This window comes from Mobula hypostoma, chromosome 21 (assembly GCF_963921235.1).
Source record: "Mobula hypostoma chromosome 21, sMobHyp1.1, whole genome shotgun sequence".
NCBI lineage: Eukaryota > Metazoa > Chordata > Chondrichthyes > Myliobatiformes > Myliobatidae > Mobula > Mobula hypostoma.
In genome coordinates this window covers 45,509,234-45,529,925 of record NC_086117.1, presented here as the reverse complement: position 1 = coordinate 45,529,925, position 20,692 = coordinate 45,509,234, and the positions used below count along the sequence as shown (strand labels likewise).

General features: G+C 42.8%; 1 protein-coding gene across 5 annotated transcripts in view; it reads left to right on the top strand.

The window, feature by feature from the left end:
* Positions 1-20,692, top strand: part of LOC134359978 (rab-like protein 6) — a 93,535-nt gene that overhangs the window by 1,890 nt on the left and 70,953 nt on the right. For 4 of the 5 annotated variants that reach the window (XM_063073899.1, XM_063073898.1, XM_063073902.1 and 1 more), the window contains exons 2-4: positions 6,797-6,931; positions 15,930-15,977; positions 19,698-19,727. In XM_063073899.1, the coding sequence (XP_062929969.1) occupies positions 6,797-6,931; positions 15,930-15,977; positions 19,698-19,727 (213 nt within the window). The remainder of the gene's footprint in view (positions 1-6,796; positions 6,932-15,929; positions 15,978-19,697; positions 19,728-20,692) is intronic. The other variant, XM_063073900.1, reaches the window with a different exon arrangement.

Here is a 20,692-nt window from a genome sequence, read left to right as displayed (position 1 = left end):
TAAAACTATCCCCACCACTACTGCATCCTAGTCCACATCAGTATTATTATCACAATTTGAAGGAATAGTTCAAATAGCAATTAGAGACAGCGTTGTCATTTTCTCCATTCTAACATTACAGCTGATACCTGTCGTCCCTCCTCCATTGCTCCTGAAATGCATGACCGCAACTGTCTTATTGTGGTATAACCAACGGTTAATTAAGCATCAGCGTAATTTCCTTACTTTGGTACTCTGCCGCTCTTAATGATTCCCAAAATCCCTTAGAATCTGTAATTCATTCTTTTGACACGTATTGCAACTTTTAAAGATGTGCACATGTTACAAGGTACCTTGTTTCCACGCTTTCCTTTCGAGCTGTGCCATTTTATCCCATGTTGCCTCTGCTTATTCTTTCCTCCAAAGTACATCACTTCACACCTAAGTTAAATTGTATCTGAATTAGCTTTAATATCACTGGTGTATGTTGCGCAAATTGTTAATTTAGCGGCAACAGTACAATACAGTACATGATAAATATAGGAAAAAAATGAATCACATTAAGTATATATGTATATTAAATGGTTGGTTGTCATCCGTCTGTCTCAAAGGACAATGGGTGATGATGATCATTATCACAAGCCTGGGCGGAAGGTATGGAGATCCTGAGATGCCCAGTTATCAAGATCCCCCTCTCGACCTCACCAGTGTAGTCCAAAGGAAAGCTTGTGAAGCGATATGTTTGGCACCAGCTTGGCTGCAGGAGCTGCTGGAAGGATGCTCAATGATGTCTAGCTGCCTTAGGGACTCCACTCCGGATCTGCCGCCTGGGTTTACTCCCGTAGCCTTTATCTCTCCCGAGGCTGCCCACAAGGCAGTGGAGCTATTAACCCATAGGTGGGGATCTGGATCACAATCACCAGGGCGTGTCCACACACCGGTGGGCCTGCGTGCAATGGGTACAGGGACCAAACCTCCTCCCTGTCCTCTGGAGTTTAGCCTGAGTCCTGTTTTGGGTGTCGTTAACGAGGTTCTACATGAAGCTTGCTGTTGAAGTGCCTATGTACTGGCAGGGAGAGACACATCCAGCTCTCCTTTTCGCAAGATTGCTAGCCAGCGGTGGAAGCTGAAAGTGCAAGTGACAAGCACTACCCACTACACTACCACATTAGATGCATCACAACAAAAATAGTAGGTAGTGTTCATAGGTTCAATGTCCATTTAGAATTGGATGACAGAAGAAAAAAAGCTGTTCCTGAATGATATCTGCCTATTTTGGAAGTTTATTATGTCTTCCAGTCCATTATTTTGCTTACTGTTTCAAATCATAGTTCCAAGACTGATGTCATCCACAAATTTGGAAATGCTGATGTGCTTCTGTATCTAAGATATGACTGTGTACTCAGTATATATTCATGTACAGGAGCTACCTAATGTGGCCACTGAGTATATGTTCATGGTCTTCTGCTGCTGTAGCCCATCAACTTGGAGGTTTTGCATTTTGAGATGCTCTTCTGCACAACTATTTGTAACAAGTGCTTATTTAAGTTACTGTCACCTTCTTGTGAGCTTGAACCAGTCTGGCCCCTCTAACCTCTCGCTAACAAGGCCTTTATTGCCATAGAACTGCCGCTCACTGGATTTTTTTTTGTTTTTCGCACCATTTTCTATAAACTCTAGAGACTGTTGTACATGAAAATCCCAAGAGATCAGCAGCTACTGAAATATTGAAACCACCCTGTGTGGCACCAACAACATTCTACGATCAAGGTCACTCAGATCACTTTTCTTCCCTGGTCTGATGTTTGGGCTGAACAGTAATGGAATGTCCTGACTATGTCTGCGTGCTTTTATGCATTGAGTTGCTGCCACATGATTAGCTGATGTATTTGCATTAATGAGCAGATGTACCTAATAATGTGGCCACTGATTATATATGACAAAGGAGAAGTGATCCTGATATTTACCCTTTAAGTACCATTGACTCCTGTCCTTCAGGATGAGTGGACAGCCAAATACCATCACTCTGCTTTCCGGCCAGTTTCCTCTGAGTCCCACTGTTAGTTCCTTAAATCTATCAGCTTCGGTTTAGTTTACTACTGTTTTATGTAGGACCTTGACAAATGCTGCCTTCAGTTTTGGTGCGCCATTATCAAAAAAAGTGTAATTCGTTAAATGTGACTTGACTTTATCAAATGTGACCTGACTATTTTTGGAACTTGGAGTGCTTATTAATATTTTCCATAACTGTTTCCAAAAATTTCCTCTTATGAGGATAAATGGACTGGACTGTGGTTGCTTTTTAATCATGTGTTTTTTTCTATTTCTATTTTTCACTCCAAGTAAAACCCCTGTGTCCAGGGAGATTCTGTTGAGGCCTTTTGCAGTCTCCACCACATCTCCCTCTTCCAATGATGTTGCATCCTATCTGTATCAGGAGTCTTGCTTACTTATGCTAGTGAGTACTTTTCTGATGTTATAGTTGAGATTTGGGCAGCAACCTCTTCCTTTCGTAAAAACCATTCAGTGCCCCATTTGTATTTTTTAATCAGCCCACTCGTAGAACTTAGAACAGCACAGGAACAGGCCATCAACCCACTATGGTATACTGAACCAATTAAATTAGTAATCAAATGGTCACTAAACTAATCACTTCTGCCTACACAACGTGCCCATATCCTTCTGTTTCCCTTACATTCACGTGCCTATCTAAAATCTCTAACGTATCTGCCTTTACCACTACCCGAGGCAGCACATTCCAGGCACCCAGCACTCTGTGGTTTAAAAAAAAGACTTGCCTGAATTTACCCAATCTCACTTTAAATGCATGCCCTCTGGTATTTGACATTTCAATCTCGGCATTAAAATATTGTCTGTCTACTCTATGCCTCTCATAATCTTATACATCTCTGTTAGAACTCCACTCAGCCTTTGCTGCTCCAGAGAAAATAACCCAAGTTTTTCCAACCTCTCATTATAGCACATTCCCTCTAATCCTTGCAGCATCTTGGTAAACCTCTTCTGCACCCTCTCCAAAAGCCTTGTCAACTTTCCTATAATGGAGCCGTCAGTACTATGTGAAATACTCCAGATGTGGCCCAACTAAAGTTCTGTAAAACTGCAACATAACTTTTGAACTCATTGCCTTGACTAATGAAGGCAAACATACCAAATGCCTTCATAACCACCCTATCAAATATTCATGTGTAGACACTTTGAGGGAGCTATGAACTTGGACCCCCAAGATCCCTCTGCTCAAAAACACTGTTTAGGGTCTTGCAGTTAACAGTGTACTGTCTCTTTGTTTGATCTACCAAGGTACAACACTTCATATTTGTCCAGGTTAAACTCCATTTGCCATTTTTCTGCCCACATCTGCTGTAATCTTTGCCAATCTTCTAAACTGTCCATAACACCACCAATCTTCATATCATCTGCAAACTTAAGCCAACCATCTACATTTTTTTCCAGGTCATTTATATACATCACAAACAGTAGACATCCCAGTACAGATCCCTGGAGAACACTACCAATCACAAACCTCCAGCTAGAATAAGACCATAAGACAAAGAAGCAGAAGTGGGCCATTCGGCCCATCGAGTCTGCTCTGCCATTTTATCTCCTTCTACTTCTACTACTTCTGTCTTCCATGGGCAAGCCAGTTCTGAAACCAAATGGTCAATTCACCATGGATCCCATGCATCTTAATCTCTGGATGATCCTCTCATGGGGGACCTTGTCAAACACCATATTAAAATCCATGTAGTCAACAGCCACGGCTCTACCTTCATCAATCATTCTCGTCAAAAATCTTAATCAGATTATTAAGACACGACTTGCACTAAGCCATGCTAATTCTCCCAAATGAGACTGTGGTTTTCCAAATGCTCATAAATCCTATCCCTAAGAATTTACCCTAGTAGCTTCCCTTCCACTGACATGAGACTGTAGTTTCCAGGATTATTTCTGGTTCCCTTCTTGAATAATGGAGCATTTAGCTACTCGCCAGTCCTCTGGGATCTTACCTGTGGGCTAGAGAGGACACAACAATATTTGTCAAGGCTCCAGAAATCTCATCTCTTGCCTCCCTCGATAATCCATCATCCTATCAGGCCCTTGGGGGGGGGGGTACATCCACCTTAATGTTCTCTAAGAGATACAACACCAGCTCCTCCTTTGCCACAGCATTTTAATACGCTTGGCACTGATCTCAGTATCCTCCACATCCTTCTCATTGGTAAATATTGATGTAAAGTATTCATTTAGGACCTCACCCCTATCCTCTGCATCTAAGCAAATGTTCCCCCTTTTATCCTTGAATGGTCCTATCCTCTCTCTAGTTATGCTCTTGATGTATGTATAGAATGCCTTGGGATTCTCTTTAATCCTACTTGCCAAGGATTTTTCATGGCTTTCCTGATTTCATTTTTGAAATGCTTGCTCCTTTTACACCCTAATTTACATTTCTGTAGTAAGCTTTCCAATTCCCCATAATGTTAACTACTATTTCCTTTTCAGACTCTCTTCCTTCTCGTGCTGTCGTCATATTTTTCTTTTCACTTTCCCTCACCATTGACTAGATTCAGCCTGGTTCTCACTGAAATATTCACCTGACCTGCATAATATTTCTTCTTCTATTCCCTTCAGCATCCAGGGCATTCTTTCTTTGATTCCTTCCCCTCTGCAGGAGTGTACCTTGCCCACAACCTGAAGGTCACCCAATCATCCTGTAATGGTATTTCCTACCAACAGTTCAGTCAACTTTGACTTGACCAGGTCCTCTGCCATCTCATTGAAGCTAGCCATCCTGCTGTTTAGTTCTAGTTTTAGACTCTCCATACCTTGTTGTTTTCATTCTGACCCCTATGGTCCAATAAACATTGTTTCTCAAGTGTTCTCCTGTGGACACTTGTCCCATTTGGATTGTCCCAGCGCAAGATCTAAAAAAATGTTCTTTTGTTGCAAAAAGAGTCCTCTGCTTCTGTGCCTCTGACCCCAATTTGTTCCAGTCAATATCAGCATAATTCAAATATGAATGTTAGCATCCTACCATTCTTGAATATTGTTTACTCCCTGGGGATTTGTTCCTCCATTTAGTGTCCTACAGACTTTCTCTAGAGCACTGGTAGGTAGAGTGACAGAGGCTGAATTCACCACTGTTTTACCCTAGTGTTGTACAGTGACATAACTGTACCCGATAGTGCACTACCCCAGTATTACACAGAGACAAGGGCTGCACTTGCCTTTGCTTTGTTGGTTGTCCGTCAATTTCGACAATGACAATTGTGTTTGTGCAGCTCATCTGATGTGTGTTCAGCTGCCAATTCTTGAACGGCATAGACATTCACAGTGGGGACAAGGGAGTTGTCCTGATTCTGTAGGAATGGCTCAGCTGTTGCTGCTGGTTTCCTCTTCTGTCAGGAAGTCCCCAGCTCCGCGTGATGCCCGTCTTCTAAGTTGCTGTGAGCACGTTTAACCAAGGTGCGCCAACCAGTTCTGTCTCCTGCCCTATGTTCCAGATGCTGGGGAGCAAGCCCACTATAAGCAGTATTGGCTATCACGCAGACTTATTACCTCTTACAAGGTCTACCATGGTTTTTACTTCCCCATGATAACTGGTCATAGAGCATCTGCTGAGGGAGTCTGGAGTCCTCCAGTTGTATAACCTGTCTGGTCCAACGAAGTTATGTTTTCAGGATCATGGCTACAATACTGGTAGTCTTTGCCCTATTGAGGACTTCCAGGTTTGTGATACGGTCATGCCAGTGGATACCCATAATGGATCTCATGTGGAAGTGCTCCAGCAGTTTGAGTTGCTTTTGTATACGGTCCACGTTTCACAACCACACAGGAGGCTGGTGAGGAGAACAGCCTTGTACAAGTGGATCTTCATGGACCTCTGGTTATTATGCTGTTTAGCACACGTGATCTCAGGCAGTCCAGGCTCTGACCAGCCTTGCAAATCCTGACATTGATTTCATTATCCAAGGAACCATCACTGGAGGTGACACTGCCGAGGCGTTTAAATTCCTTTACTGCCCTCAATGTTGTGCCTTCGATAGTGATGGAAGGCAGCACAGCACTGCATCCAGGAGCAGGCTGAAATAAGGCCTCTGTTTTGTCCAGACTGATGGTGAGGCCAAACAGACGCGAGGCTTCTCTGAACCTGTCAATAAACAGTTGCAGGTCACTCAGTGTGGGCCTTTGGAGCACAGTCATCTGAATAAAGTGCTTCGAGGACGACTCTTAACTGTCTTGGATAATAAAGTACAAGCACACACAACTGATGCTATTTAAAAATTGCTCTCTCCAAAAGTGTCTGACAGCTACACAAGCACTAGTTAGAAACTGTTCAGCAACAGTCTTCTGTCCCAATTATGTGGCATAGTGTCCCAAATAAACAAAGGGAATCCTGGATATTTTCTTGATTAATCTTTTTGTTCTTTAAGAGTTGTCCCAAGTAAGTGTCTGCCTGGATTTACTGGAATCCACTGTAGTTGCTTTTGTTTAAGGAGTTAAGTGATTAAATCATTCAAGGGTCTTGAAGGGCAACTTTCTCCCACTTAGAGTAGTAGATATATGGAACAAACTGTCAGAGGATGTGGTAGAGGTGGGTACAATTACAACATTTAAATACATTTTGTTGAGTACACAGATAGGAAAGGTTTGGGGGATATGGCCCATATCAGGTAGGCAACTTTAGCATGTTTGAGTTGGGCTGGAGGGCCCATTTCTGTACCATACAACTCTGGCATGGTAACTAGGAAATTAAAATTGTGTTAACAAACTAGCTAATCGTTCTGGTTTTCTGTTCCAGTGAAGATACTAATACGAGGTGATAGGAATACAGGAAAGACCACACTATGGCACAGACTGCAAGGCAAGAAGTTTGTGGAACAGTACATCCCAACTCAGGAGATCCAAGTCACCAGCATTCACTGGAGTTACAAGAGTAAGTTCTGAGAGCAAATGTGTTTTTTTGAAAATACCAGAAAAGGCGCATTGCTCAGCTATCTACACAGAATGCATGAGCAATGATTCAGTTGCTTATCTTCATTAGAAATTTTTGTTCTTTAACTTTGGTATTGTAAGACTGTGCTAGGTTGGAATTGAGAAAGCTGAGAATTTTTATCTAGTGACTATGTTGCTTCATTAATTGCAATTTGAGATCAGAACAGTATCTGGATATCAGTATCACTGCTGTACTGTGCTGAAGAGCTCTTCCTCCATCATATCGGGATCAAATGTTGCTGAGGATACGTATCATTGTGTCACATTGAAAATAAAAGATAAAGCTATCAGTAAATATGTTCAGGACAGATACATCATGGAGTAAAACTCCTTTGCACTCTTCTCTTAGACACTTCCTAAATAGTGAGTCACAGGTTAGCAGGAAAGTAAACCTTCCTTTACTCTACCTCATCAAATATTCCTAGCTCAGTTAAAATGCAGCTCCCACACAAACTGTAAACACACTCTGGTCAGACATTCTCAGGTCTGATTACCTATGATATTCCTTTTATATTCACAAGACAGACAAGGTATGAATTAGTTTCTGAATAAATTTCCCAATGATAGTTGAGCAGAGGGCAATGACTGAAGCCTATACGAGCTGCCATTTACTATTTTTAAATTTCCCTAATGCATTGCATTTGTTGTGAAACATGTCCTTACAGAAAATAATTAGTATATGAAGAATAATAAATTTAGATTTAACATCTGAACTTTGTTTTCATTGTCTTTTCATTATTCTAATGCAAGCAGTTAATTTCATCAGTGTTGGTGTGCTTTAAGGACTAAACTGTATTCTGGTGAAATATTGCTTTTTTTTTGTTAAATGTTGCTGTTCAAGCCAGATTTTTAAGAGGAATTTGAGTAAATGGCCTTGAGTGCCAGGTATCTCTGCAGCTGAAATGAAGAAGGCTCATTGTTGTATTTAATACAAAAACTTAACCCCACTCCCCATAGCTGCTTACTGGTGCCAATGACCTTGCAGTATCTGCTGAAAACAAGCTAACTCAGCTTTAAAATTTAAGACGTTTGATTTTTGAAAAATGTATTTTTCTTCCTCACGTTTGAAAAACTTTATGTTGATTTGATTGCTTCGAGCTTCATGAATTAGCAAATCACGAATGGTCCCAGGTTGATTCCAATTGAAGTTAGAGTCCATATAGGTTCATGTCAGCTCTGACAGGGTTTGCAGGCCATTACTCTTTACAAGGCAAAACCTAACACCGTGAATGGCTGTGATGCTTCACCCTCAGATAAGCTCAATGCCTTTTATGCATAAACACAAGAAAATCTGCAGATGATGAAAATCCAAAGCAACATACACAAAATACTGGAGGAACTCAGCAGGTCGGGCAGCATCTATGGAAAAGAGTAAATAGTCGATGTTTCAGGCCGAGACTCTTCTTCAGGACACGCTTTGAAAGGGAGAATAAAACTACACTCGTGTGAATCCTTGCAGCATCTTGTGACTCTGTGATTTCTGTCTCAGAGGCTGACATCAGAACATCTTTCACGAGGGTGAACCCTTGCAAGACATCAGGCTCTAACGGTGTACCTGGTAGGGCACTGAGAACCTGTGCCAACTAACTGGTGTTAGTGTTCAAGGACATCTTCAATCTCTCACTGCTGCAGTTGGTGTTCCTACCTGCTTCAGAAGGGCGATAATCATATCAGTGCCCAAGAAGAACAGGATGAGATTTCTAATGATTACTGCCCAGTTGCACTCACATCTACTGTAATGAAGTGCTTTGAGAGGTTCATGATGGCTAGAATCAATTCCTGCCTAAGCACGGACCTGGACTTGCTGCAATTTACCTATCACCACGATAGATCTACACAGTAGATACAATCACACTGGCTCTTCACTTATCCTTGGATCGTCTGAACTGGTGGTGGCATCCGTTAGTCTCGTGAGACCAATAGATCTGCTCCTGGAAGGGTTCCAGGGCGCAGACCTGGGTACGGTTGTATGGAAGACCGGCAGTTGCCCATGCAGCAAGTCTCCCCTCTCCACGACACTGATGTTGTCCAAGGGAAGGGAAGGGCAAGGGCCGATACAGCTTGGCACCAGTGTTGTCGCAGGAGTTACCAGAACAAGGTTGAAGGCAACGTTGGACTGCCTTAGGGACTCCAGCTCCGGATTTGTCCTCAGGGTTTACTCCCGAAGCCTTTCCCCTGAGTGGGTATGGCCGCAAGGCAGCGGTGGTTTGAAATCAGAGTTTTCCTTCTCTTAGATGGACTGCCTTCCCAGGCTGATGAGCTCCATCTACCTGAAGCACTGGTTTTAAGGTGCCAGGACCCGCCTTTGCCCCTTCTCCTGTCAGTAGAAACAGTTCTGCTGGGCTTAGAGGCTAAGCCACACAAGAAGGCCAGGAGTTGGACTTGGTTGTCAGAGGCTATTTGAAGCGCATGCCGTGAGGAACACTTATAGGTAGTGGGAGCTTGTCCCCACTACCACTCTTCAGCTTGACAACCTTGGAACCAACATCATCTGAACTATAGTAATAACAATGTCAGGCTGCTGCTTATTGATTACAGCTCAGCATTCAACACTAACATATCCTCGGTACCAATCAAAATCTTCAAAGCCTGGCCTCTGTACCTCCCTCTGCAAATGGATCATTGCCTTCCTTTATTGGGAGACCATACTCAGCATCCATGTTGACGATCAAATAACATTTCCTCCTTGCTGACAATCAAAACCTCAGTGGAGGGGAGGAGAAGATGGCGGTGCGATGCAGCGCGTGCGGCCGCTCTGAAATGATATCGTATTTGTTAAGTAGGGGCCGTGCACAATCCTGATTTGATGGAGATAGATGTGAGAAGCACGGAGGAACGCCTGGAGAAACTTCTGAAATGCCTGCTTCGCTGTCGCTGCTACTGTGCAATTGAGAATCTCCGGAGGGGAAGGCCCCAAATCCTCGGCTTTGCCTGTTGCCTGTTGCCGGGGCCGGGGTTGAAGCGCTTGGCAAAGATGGTGCTCGGTGTCGGAGGCTCAAAGTTTTCGGACGGACTCAAGTCGGCTGTGGTCGGGTGCTTCCAGGGTGCTGCATCAGTAAGTTTGCGGCGCTGGAGGTTCATGGCAGGGAGAGTTTCTCCCTTCCACCGCCTGCGTGAGATGATGGGACTTTCGAGAGACTTTGAGACTTTTTTTTTACCATGCCCAAGGTCTGTTCTTTATCAAATTACAGTATTGCTTTGCACTGTTGTAACTATATGTTATAATTATGTGGTTTTTGTCAGTTTTTTAAGTCTTGGTTTGTCTCGTGTTTATGTGATATCACACTGGAGGAACATTGTATCATTTCTTGATGCATGCATTACTGAATGACAATAAAAAAGAACTGCGTGTCCTCAATCTAATACATGCTTAGCCCAATGCACTACTCTCTCTACAGCCATGAAGGTGTGGCTGGGCATCAAATGCCAGCTATAAATTTGTGCATGACACACCTATTGTTGGCAGAATTTCAGATGATGATGAGGCATACAGGAGTGAGATGGATCAGCTGGTTTTGAGTGCTGTCACAACACTCAATGTCAGTACGACCGAGGAATTGATTGTAGATATTTACTGACAGACAGCATGGAGTAGGCCCTTCGAGCCACATGCCCAACAACCCCCAATTTAATCCCTGCCTAATCACAGGACAATTTGTAATGACCAATTAACATCTTTGGACTGTGGGAGAAAACCAGAGCACTCAGAGGAAATCTACATGGTCACGAGGAGAACATACAAACTCCTTACGGGCAGCAGTGGGAATTGAACCTGGGTTGATGGTGCTATAAAGCGTTGTGCTAACCACCACGATACCATGCAGACTTCAAGAAGGGGGAAGTGGAGGGATCACACACCAGGCCACATCGAGGGATCAGGAGTGGAAAGGGTGAGCAATATGGGAAATGAACCTTGTCAGGTGTCAGGTCTCTCAGTGGGAGAGCATTTTGGAGACAGTGATCACAATTCTATCTCATTTACCATAGCATTAGAGAGGGATAGGAACAGACAAGTTAGAAAAGTGTTTAATTGGAGTAAGGGGAAATACGAAGCTATCAGTCAGGAACTTGGAAGCAGTAATTGGGAACAGGTGTTCTCAGGGAAATGTACGGCAGATATTTGGCAAATATTCAGGGGATATTTGCGTGGCATTCTGCATAGGTACATTCCAATGAGACGGAAAGGATGGTAGGGTACAGGAACTGTGGTATACAAGGCTGTTGAAAGTCTAGTCAATAAGAAAAGAAAAGCTTACGAAAGGTTCAAAAAAACTAGGTAATGACGGAGATCTAGTAGATTTATAAGGCTGGCAGGAAGGAGTTTAAGAATGAAATTAGGAGCCAAAAAGGGCCATGAGAAAGCCTTGGTGAGCAGGATTAAGGAAAACCCCAAGGCATTCTACAGATATGTGAAGAGCAAGAGGATAAGATGTGAGAGAATAGGACCAATCAAGTGTGACAGTGAAAAAGTGTGTATGGAACTGGAGGAGACAGCAGAGGTACTTAATGCGTACTTTGCTTCAGTATTCACTATGGAAAAGGATCTTGGCGATTGTAGGGATGACTTACAGCGAATTGAAAAGCTTGAGCATATACACATTAAGAAAGAGGATGTGCTGGAACTTTTAGAAAGCATCAAGTTGGATAAGTCATCGGGACCAGATGAGATACCCCCCAGGCTACTGTGGGAGGCGAGGGAGCAGATTGCTGAGGCTCTGGCAATGATCTTTGCATCATCAGTGGGGGCAAGAGAGGTTCCAGAGGATTGGAGGGTTGCAGATGTTGTTCCCTTATTCAAGAAAGGGAGTAGAGATAGCCCAGGAAATTGTAGACCAGTGAGTCTTACTTCAGTGGTTGTTAAGTTGATGGAGAAGATCCTGAGAGGCAGAATTTATGAACATTTGGAGAGGCATAATATGATTAGGAATAGTGAGCATGGCTTTGTGAAAGGCAGGTTGTGCTTTACGAGCCTGATTGAATTTTTTGAGGATGTGACTAAACACATTGAAGAAGGTAGAGCTGTAGATGTAGTGTACGAGGGGTGATTGATAAGTTTGTGGCCTAAGGTAGAAGGAGTCAATTTTAGAAAACCTAGCACATTTATTTTTCAACATAGTCCCCTCCTACATTTACACACTTAGTCCAGCGGTCGTGGAGCATACGGGTCCCTTCTTTGTAGAAGTGGTCCACAACAGGGGTGCTTGATAAGTTCGTGGCCTAAGGTAGAAGGGGATGAGTTATTAACTTCAAACTTCCTGCATTATCACTCAAAGAGTTGAACTGCACGTGCATGTAACGAGAGTGACTTGGACCTCCAGGTGGTCCACAGCAGGGACGATTGATAAGTTCGTGGTCTAAGGTAGAAGGAGATGAGTTATACTGCTCTCGTTACATGCACGTGCAGTTCAACTCTTTGAGTGAAAATGCAGAAAGATTGAAGTTATTAACTCATCTCCTTCTACCCTAGGCCAGGAACTTATCAATCACCCCTACTGTGGACCACTTCTGGAGGTCCAAGATGCCGACTTCTACAAGGAAGGGATCTGTATGTTCCACGACCGCTGGACTAAGTGTGTAAATGTAGGAAAAATAAATGTGCTAGGTTTTCTAAAATTGACTCCTTCTACCTTAGGCCACAAACTTATCAATCACCCCTTGTAAATGGATTTCAGCAAGGCATTTGATAAGGTACACCATGCGAGCTTATTGAGAAAGTAAGGAGGCATGGGATCCAAGGGGACCTTGCTTTGTGGATCCAGAATTGGCTTGCTCACAGAAGGCAAAGAGTGGTTGTGGATGGGTCATATTCTGCATGGAGGTCGGTGACCAGTGGTGTGCTTCATAGATCTGTTCTGGGACCCCTTCTCTTCATGATTTTTATAAATGTCCTGGATGAGGATCTGGAGGGATGGGTTAGTAAATTTGCTGATGACACAAAGGTTTGGGATGTTGTGGATAGTATGGAGGGTCATCAGAGGTTACAGCGGGACATCGATAGGATGCAAAACTGGGCTGAGAAGTGGCAGATGAGGTTCAACACATAAGTGTGAGATGGTTCATTTTGGTAGGTCAAATATGATGGCAGAATATTATTAATAGTATTAATGGTATAGTAAGACTCTTGACAGTGTGGAGGATCAGTGAGATCTTGGGGTCTGAGTCCATTGGACACTCAAAGCTGCTACGCAGGTTGACTTTGTGGTTAAGAAGGCATACATCAACTGTGGGATTGACTTCAAGAGCCGAGAGGTAATGTTATAGCTATATAGGACCCTGGTCAGACCCCACTTAGAGAACTGTGCTCAGTTCTGGTCACCTCACTACAGGAAGGATGTGGAAACTATAGAAAGGGTACAGAGGAGATTTACAAGGATGTTGCCTGGATTGGGGAGCATGCCTTATGAGAATAGATTGAGTGAACTCGGCCTTTTCTCCTTGGAGCAGCGGAGGATGAGAGATGACCTGATAGAGGTGTATAAGATGATGAGAGGCATTGATCTTGTGGATAGTCAGAGGCTTTTTTCCAGGACTGAAATGGCTAACATGAGAGGGCACATTTTTAAGGTGCTTGGAAGTAGGTACAGAGGAGACGTCAGGGGTAAGTTTTTTATGCAGAGAGTGGTGAGTGCGTGGAATGGGCTGCCAGCAGCGGTGGTGGAGGCGGATATGATAGGGTCTTTTAAGAGACTCCTGGATAGATACATGGAGCTTAGAAAAATAGAGGGCCATGGGTAACCCTAGGTAATTTCTAAAAAAGTACATGTTTGGTGCAGCATTGTGGGCCGAAGGACCTGTATTGTGCTGTAGGTGTTCTATGTTTCTAATATCAAGTTCCTGGGTGTCAACACCTTTGAAGATCTATTCGTGGGCCCAACATATTGATGCAATTACAAAGAGGGTATGACAGCGGCTATTTTTCATTAGGACTTTGAGGAGACTTGGTTGGCCACCAAAGACTCTTGCAAGTTTCTACAGATATACTGTGGAGAGCATTTTAACTTGTTGCATCACCATCTGGTATGAACGGGCACAGGATCGGAAAAGGCTGCAGAAGATTGCGAACCCAACCAACTCCATCATGGGCACTAGCCTCCCCAGCATCGAGAACATCTGCAAAAGGCAATCCCTCTGAAAGGTGGCATCACCCAGCACCTGCCCACTTCCCATTGCTACCATCAAGGAGGAGGTACAAGAGCCTAAAGGCACTCAAAAAACTTTAGGGACAGCTTCTTCCCCTCCACCTTCAGATTTCTGAATGGCCAGCGAATCCATGTACAACATCAATATTTTTTTCTCTTATTTTCACAATTTATTCAACTTTTCAAAATTTCTTATTGTAATTTGCTGTCTTGGATATTGTCTGTCACCTGGAGCTTATTTATCCTGTTTCATTGTTGCCTCGTGTCTTAGGCTTCTTTAGCTTGCCCTGTTATTGCTTCGTGTCCTGACATAGCCAGTCCCATTGTGTGATTCATTTAGGTTGCTCTGATAGTGTACACTACCTTGAGTTTAGTGAGATGGTTTTGTTGGTGTCTGGAATTCGAGTAGCCTGGCCTATTATTGACTAAGTTTCTGGGCTCAGTTAGCCTTTTGTATTATTACCTGTTTGCTTGGTCAGCTTGCCACAGTCCAGTTCCTGTAGGCAAGTTTACTGTTGTCTGCAGGTTGGATAGATTCCTCTGTTATTATTGTGCCCCAGGTGCAGGTTGTCTATTCCATTATTTTCAGGTGTCTTGGGTTTGGTTAGCCAGTTCCTTATTAACTGGTAACTGGAGCTTAGTCTGTCCCATGATTGCCTGGTGCTTGGTTATCTCATTCTATGATCGTCTGGAACCCTTAGATTTGGATAGACTGTCCTGCTGCTATTGGTGCCTGGAGGTTGTTAAGCCTCCGCATATTTCTCAGGAGTTTTGGGTTCGATTAACCTGTCTGTTTTTTCTTAATGTTAAGGGTTTGGTTTCCTTGGTTATCACAGTGGGATTGGTCAGACTCTCACCTGATTTTGAGCTCAGGGAAATTGTCCTGCTTATTATCTGGGGTCCCGGCTAGCTTAAGCTGTTGTATTAATATTAAATAGATTAACTTAGCCCACTGCTCCAGCTAATAGCACCCTGTGCTGATGGAGATGGTCCCTTAGTTGTCTGATGTCCTGAGCTCTGACACCCTGCCCTTAGTTGGTTAGATTGGAGCTAAAATTATATATTTGTTTCAAATAAAACCAAAAATAGTTGGAAATATTTGGATGCAGCTTCTTTAATGGGAAGCGAAACAGTTAATATGTCTGGAGCTTGATTTGTCTGTTCTGGCTCATTTTGCTTTTCTATTTATTGCCTGACATTATTGATGTAAAGCCAGACAATGGTAGACCCATTTAGCAGGTGATGGAGTCACTCTAGTAAGAGTTAACATTTCAAATCAAAAAAGCTTTGAAGTGATTCTGACCTGAACTGTTAATGTTTGTTCTCTTTTCACAGATGCTGCCTTCCCTGTTTACCTAGTTTTAATTTGTATTTCTAGCATTTGCAGTTTATTTTTTGATTTTAATTTACTGACAGCGATCCCAGGGTCGATCATCTTTCTTCTCAATGATGGGGGTTCTGGGATTTGTTACTGGTTCTGTTAGTGGAACTGTGGGTTCATTTGACTTCTCTGCTCTTGTCTGAGTTCCTGAGACCCAATAGTCCATTCCATTGTTTTCTGGTTTCTGGAGTCCTGTTCAGTGGTGGTGTTATTATTTGAGACTCCCTTGTTGATCAAACTCTGCAATAATTGCCTTGTGTACGGTGATCTTGCGTTCTAAAGTTTTGGTGGTGCAGGGATTCTGTTGCACAGTGGCTTTCTATCTGTGTTCTTAGCTCACGTCTCCGTCAATGCTGTAAGTTTGATTTTTTTTTCAGTTTTTACATTCAAGTGAAAAAGTACCAACTTTTGTGTTTCAGCAACTGACGATATCGTGAAGGTGGAAGTTTGGGACATTGTGGATAAAGGTCAGTGCTCTCATTAACCTTTTCCTGTTTTGCTAAACGAGAGATTCATTTCTTTTGCATTTGTTGTGTAAATGTCTTCATTTTTCTGGAAAGAGCTGGAACTCAGTGCAGCTGTGTGAATTGTCTTTCATCTTCTAATTTTGAAGTAAAATTTTCCTGCCTTTCCTCCTTAAAACTTGACTGTAAGGATTCATAGGCAGAATTATTTTTTTAACAATAATTTGTATGAGAGTTTTTATTGTGGCCTAAAGTGAATATTAAAGTAACTTGCAGCATTTGAAATCCTTTTGCCCATCTTGTCTATGCCAGCTCTCTCGAGGTGCAAGTTAATCCTCCTTTGTTGCCTGAGGTGCTATAGACTATTTATTAAATGTCCTTTTTGAGAGGTAGCTTTGAATCAGATTCCTTCACATTTTCACTCGGTGAAATCCAAATAACAACTTGTTCTTTAAAGAAGCCTTAAGTCTGTGATCTTCATGTTGTTGAGCCTCCAGTCAGTAGAACCACTTTCTCTTAAGTTTTTCTATAAAGCATGATGATTCTTTAACATTGGTTAAATTCCTCCACCTCTGTTCTGTAGGTTGAGCAATCCAGCTTCAGCAGCATTTCCACAGAACTGGTGCTTTATTACCTGTGTTATTCGTGGAAATTTTCTCAACTGTCCCCAGTATTTGGCTTCTGTCGTTAAGCATGCTATCCAGAATTAGACAGAATACTCTAATAGAACCACATAGTCACAGAAACAGGATAGTTTCCCCGACACTGTTGGTACTTCTCAGACCACTGCTACCCCTAGCCCTCCGACATTGCATCTGCCCCTGCTTCCTCTTGGCAGTGTAAGAGCACGCGAATTTGGGAGTATGGTAACAACCTACATTATTGCTTTACCTTGCCACCTCTGGCCTTGTACTCCAGCTCTCACTTTGGTTGTCACCTCTCCACTTTTGTTGTTCCCCCTTTTTTTTCTGACGCCCTTTATTTTCATTTTAGAACATAAAGCAGTAGAGAACAGAATGGTCCCTTTGGCACACAATGTTGTGCCGACCTAGAAAGGCCTACTTACTCCCTGATGTTAGTCAGACCTCAGACAAAGTTAGGAATCAAAAGATTGAGCATCTGCAACAAGTGTCCTGGGCTGTATAGATTTCAAAGCAAGAAGTATTGTCGGACAGGCAGATAATAGTGCTGAAGATGAGGTAGCTGGTTTACAAACAGACGCAATGTGTAGTGAGGAGTGGTTGTTGAAAGGGCAAAATTGCAGTCAACAGGATGAGTTGCAACGTCAAAGGCAGACAAAGTCGAAAAGATGAATATAATACTGAAGTTGTATTTGAATGCGCACAGCATACGGAACAAGGTAGATTAACTTGTAGCACAGTTACAGTTTGGCATGTATGATGTTGTAGACATCACTGAATCATGGCTGAAAGAAGATTATAGTTGGGAGCTTAATGTCCAAGAATGTACATTGTATCGAAAGGACAGGCAGGAAGGCAGAAAGGACAGGTGTTGCTGTGTTGGTAAAAAAAAAAATTGAAATCAAATCAAATCACTCAAAAGAGTGACAGAGCATAGGAAGGTGTTGAATCATTGTGGATAGAGCTAAGGAACTGCAAGGATAAAAGGACCCTGATGGGAGTTGTATACAGATCCCCAAGGATGTGATCTACAAATTACAACAGGAGATAGAAAATGCATACCAAAAGGGCAATGGGGGATTTCAATATGCAGGTAGACGGGGGGGGGGGGGGGAAACGGGTTGGTGCTAGATTCCAGGAGGGGAATTTCTAGAGTGCCACAAGATGGCTTTTTAGAGCAGCTCGTGGTTGAGCCCACTTGGGGATCAGCTATTCTGGATTTGGTGTTGTGCAATGAACCGAAATTGATTAGAGTGCTTAAGGTAAAAGAACCCTTGGGGGAAAGTGATTATAATGTGATAAAATTTGAGAAGGAGAAGCTAAAGTCAGATATATCAGTATTACAGTGGAGTAAATGGAACTACAGAGGCATGAGAGAGGAGTTGGCCAGCATTTATTGGAAAAGAACACTGGCAGGGATGATGGCAGACCGGCAATGGCTAGAATTTCTGGAAGCAATTCAAAAGGCACAGGATGTATACATCCCAAAGAGAAAGAAGTATTCTAAATGCAAAATGACTGTGATTGACAAGAAGAATCAAAGCCAACATAAAATCCAGAGAGGGCGTATAATACAGCAAAAATTAGTGAGAAGTCAGAGGATTGGGAAACTTAAAAATGAACAAAAGGCAACAAAAAAGACATTCAGAGGGTAAAGATGGATTATGAAATTAAGCTAGCCAATAATTATAGAAGATACCAGAAGTTTCTTCAGATACATAAAGTGTAAAAGAGTTGACAGTGGATATCGGACTGCGGGAAAATGATGCTGGAGAGGTACCAATAGTGGTACTGAATAAGTATTTTGAATCAGTCTTCAGTGTGGAAGACTCTAGCAGTATGGTGAAAGTTCCGTGTCGAGGGTCATGAAGTGTGCGGAGTTACCATTACTAGAGAGAAGGTTGTAGGGAAACTGAAAGGTCTGAAGGTAGATCAGTCACCCAGACCAGATTGTGTACACCCCAGGATTCTGAAAGAGGTGGCTGAAGAGATTGTGGAGGCATTAGTAATGATCTTTCACGAATCACTACATTCTGGAATGGCTCCAGAAGACTGGAAAATTAAAATGTCACTCCTCTTCTAGAAGAAAGGAAACTATAGGCCAGTTAGTCTGATTTCAGTGCTTGAGAAGATGTTGGAGTCGATTATTAAGGATGAGGTCTCAGGGTACTTTCAGGCATGTGGTAAAATAGGCCATAGTCAGTATGGTTTCGTCAAGGGAAAATCTTGCCTGATAAAACTGTTGGAATTCTTTGAAGAAATAACAAGCTGGATAGACAAAGGAGAATCGGTTGATGTGTATTTGGATTTTCAGAAGGCCTTTAACAAGGTGCCACTCATGAGGCTGCTTAACAAGCTATGAGCTCATGGTATTATAGGAAAGATTCTAGCATGGAAAAAACAGTAGCTGATTGGCAGGAGGCAAAGAGTGGGGAATAAAGGAGTCTTTTCTGGTTGGTTGCTGGTGACCAGTGGTGTTCCTCGGGGGTCTGTGTTGGGACTGATTCTTTTTACGACATATGTCAATGATTTGGATGATGGAATTGATGGCACTGTTGCAAATTTTGCAGATGATATGAAGATAGGTGGAGAGGCAGATAGTTTTGAGGAAGTGGGGAGGCGATAGAAGGACTTCGACAGTTTAGGAGAATGGGCAAAGAAATGGCAGAGGCCAAGTCTTCATGTATATTTAAGGCAGAAGTTGGTAGATTCTTGACTGGTCAGGTCATGTGATATGGGGAGACAGCAGGAGATTGAGGCTGAGAGGAAAATTGTATCAGCCATGATGAAATGGCAGAGCAGACTTAATGTGCTGAATGACCTAATTCTGCTCCTACATCTTATGGTTTTACCAATATAACCCCTCCCTCCTATGTAGCCCATAACCCTCAATTTTCCTTTCATCCACGCACCAAATACAGCTCCCTGTCAGTAATCCTACAACCTGGAAAAATTCCCTGGCTTCCCTCTTATCGAATCCCATTGAGGTGAACTTGGGAGAGTGCTCTTTCTACAACTTGTAAGCTCCTTCTCATTTCACTTTGTGTCGTGGTTATCAATCCTCTGAATTCATTCTGTTCAGGTGGTGCAGTTCCCTCCACTGGTACATTGGGTGAGTGTTAGTCTGCTTGACAATGACTTTGTTTAGCTTCTGGCTGCAGAATCTGATTGCAAATGTAAGACGTATGTTGAACTTGATAGTCTTGTACTGTCTCAGGTGCATGTGGTTGCAGTGACTAGTAAACTCTATGTAGTGTTAGTGTCTACATCTTACGTTTTTCTTTCATCAGTTTATCAACTGCTGCTACGCATGCTTACTCTGGATGGAGAATTTTCCATGGGCTCTGACTTCACTGAGATAGAGTTCCAGAAATACCTACTCAGCTACACTGCAGTTGATGTGGCCTCTGATTGGGGTGCAGTCCCACTGATGTGGCCTCTCAACACAGCACTTAAGAACTTGGAAATTGAAGCAAGAGTCGGCCATGTGGCCCATGGCTAGCTGTGCTATTCAGTCAAATCATTGCTTATCTTTGATCTCATTAACACTCTCCTGTGCACTAGTCCACATCTCTTGATTCCCAAACCTCCATTGATCTGTTTCTTCAATAAACTCAGCAACTAGCCCCACACCGTCTCAGTAGAAAATTCAGTAGCTACCTTGATGGCTGTCCTCTAATCTTCGGATGGTATCACAATTATAAATACTCTGGCTAGGGAAGACACCATCTGTGTATCCACTCTTGTCAGGCTACATCAGAATTTTGTACATTTCAATGAAATCACATCTCATTAATCTAACTTTTCTAGAGGACAGGGCCAACCTGTTTCACCTCTCTTTGTAGGACAATCCCAAAAGAGCCAGTTTAGTGACCCCTGATCTTACTCGCTCTTCCGTGGACATGTCCTTCCCGTGACAGGGAAGTGGACCTGAAAGTTGTTTGCAATGTAATCACAGCAGGGTTGTTCACCGATACAGAACTTTTTACTTCAGTCCTCTTGCGATTAAGACTTTCTATTGCATACTGTTCCTGCATATGAGTTTTCAGTGATTTGTGTACCAGAGTCCCCAGATTC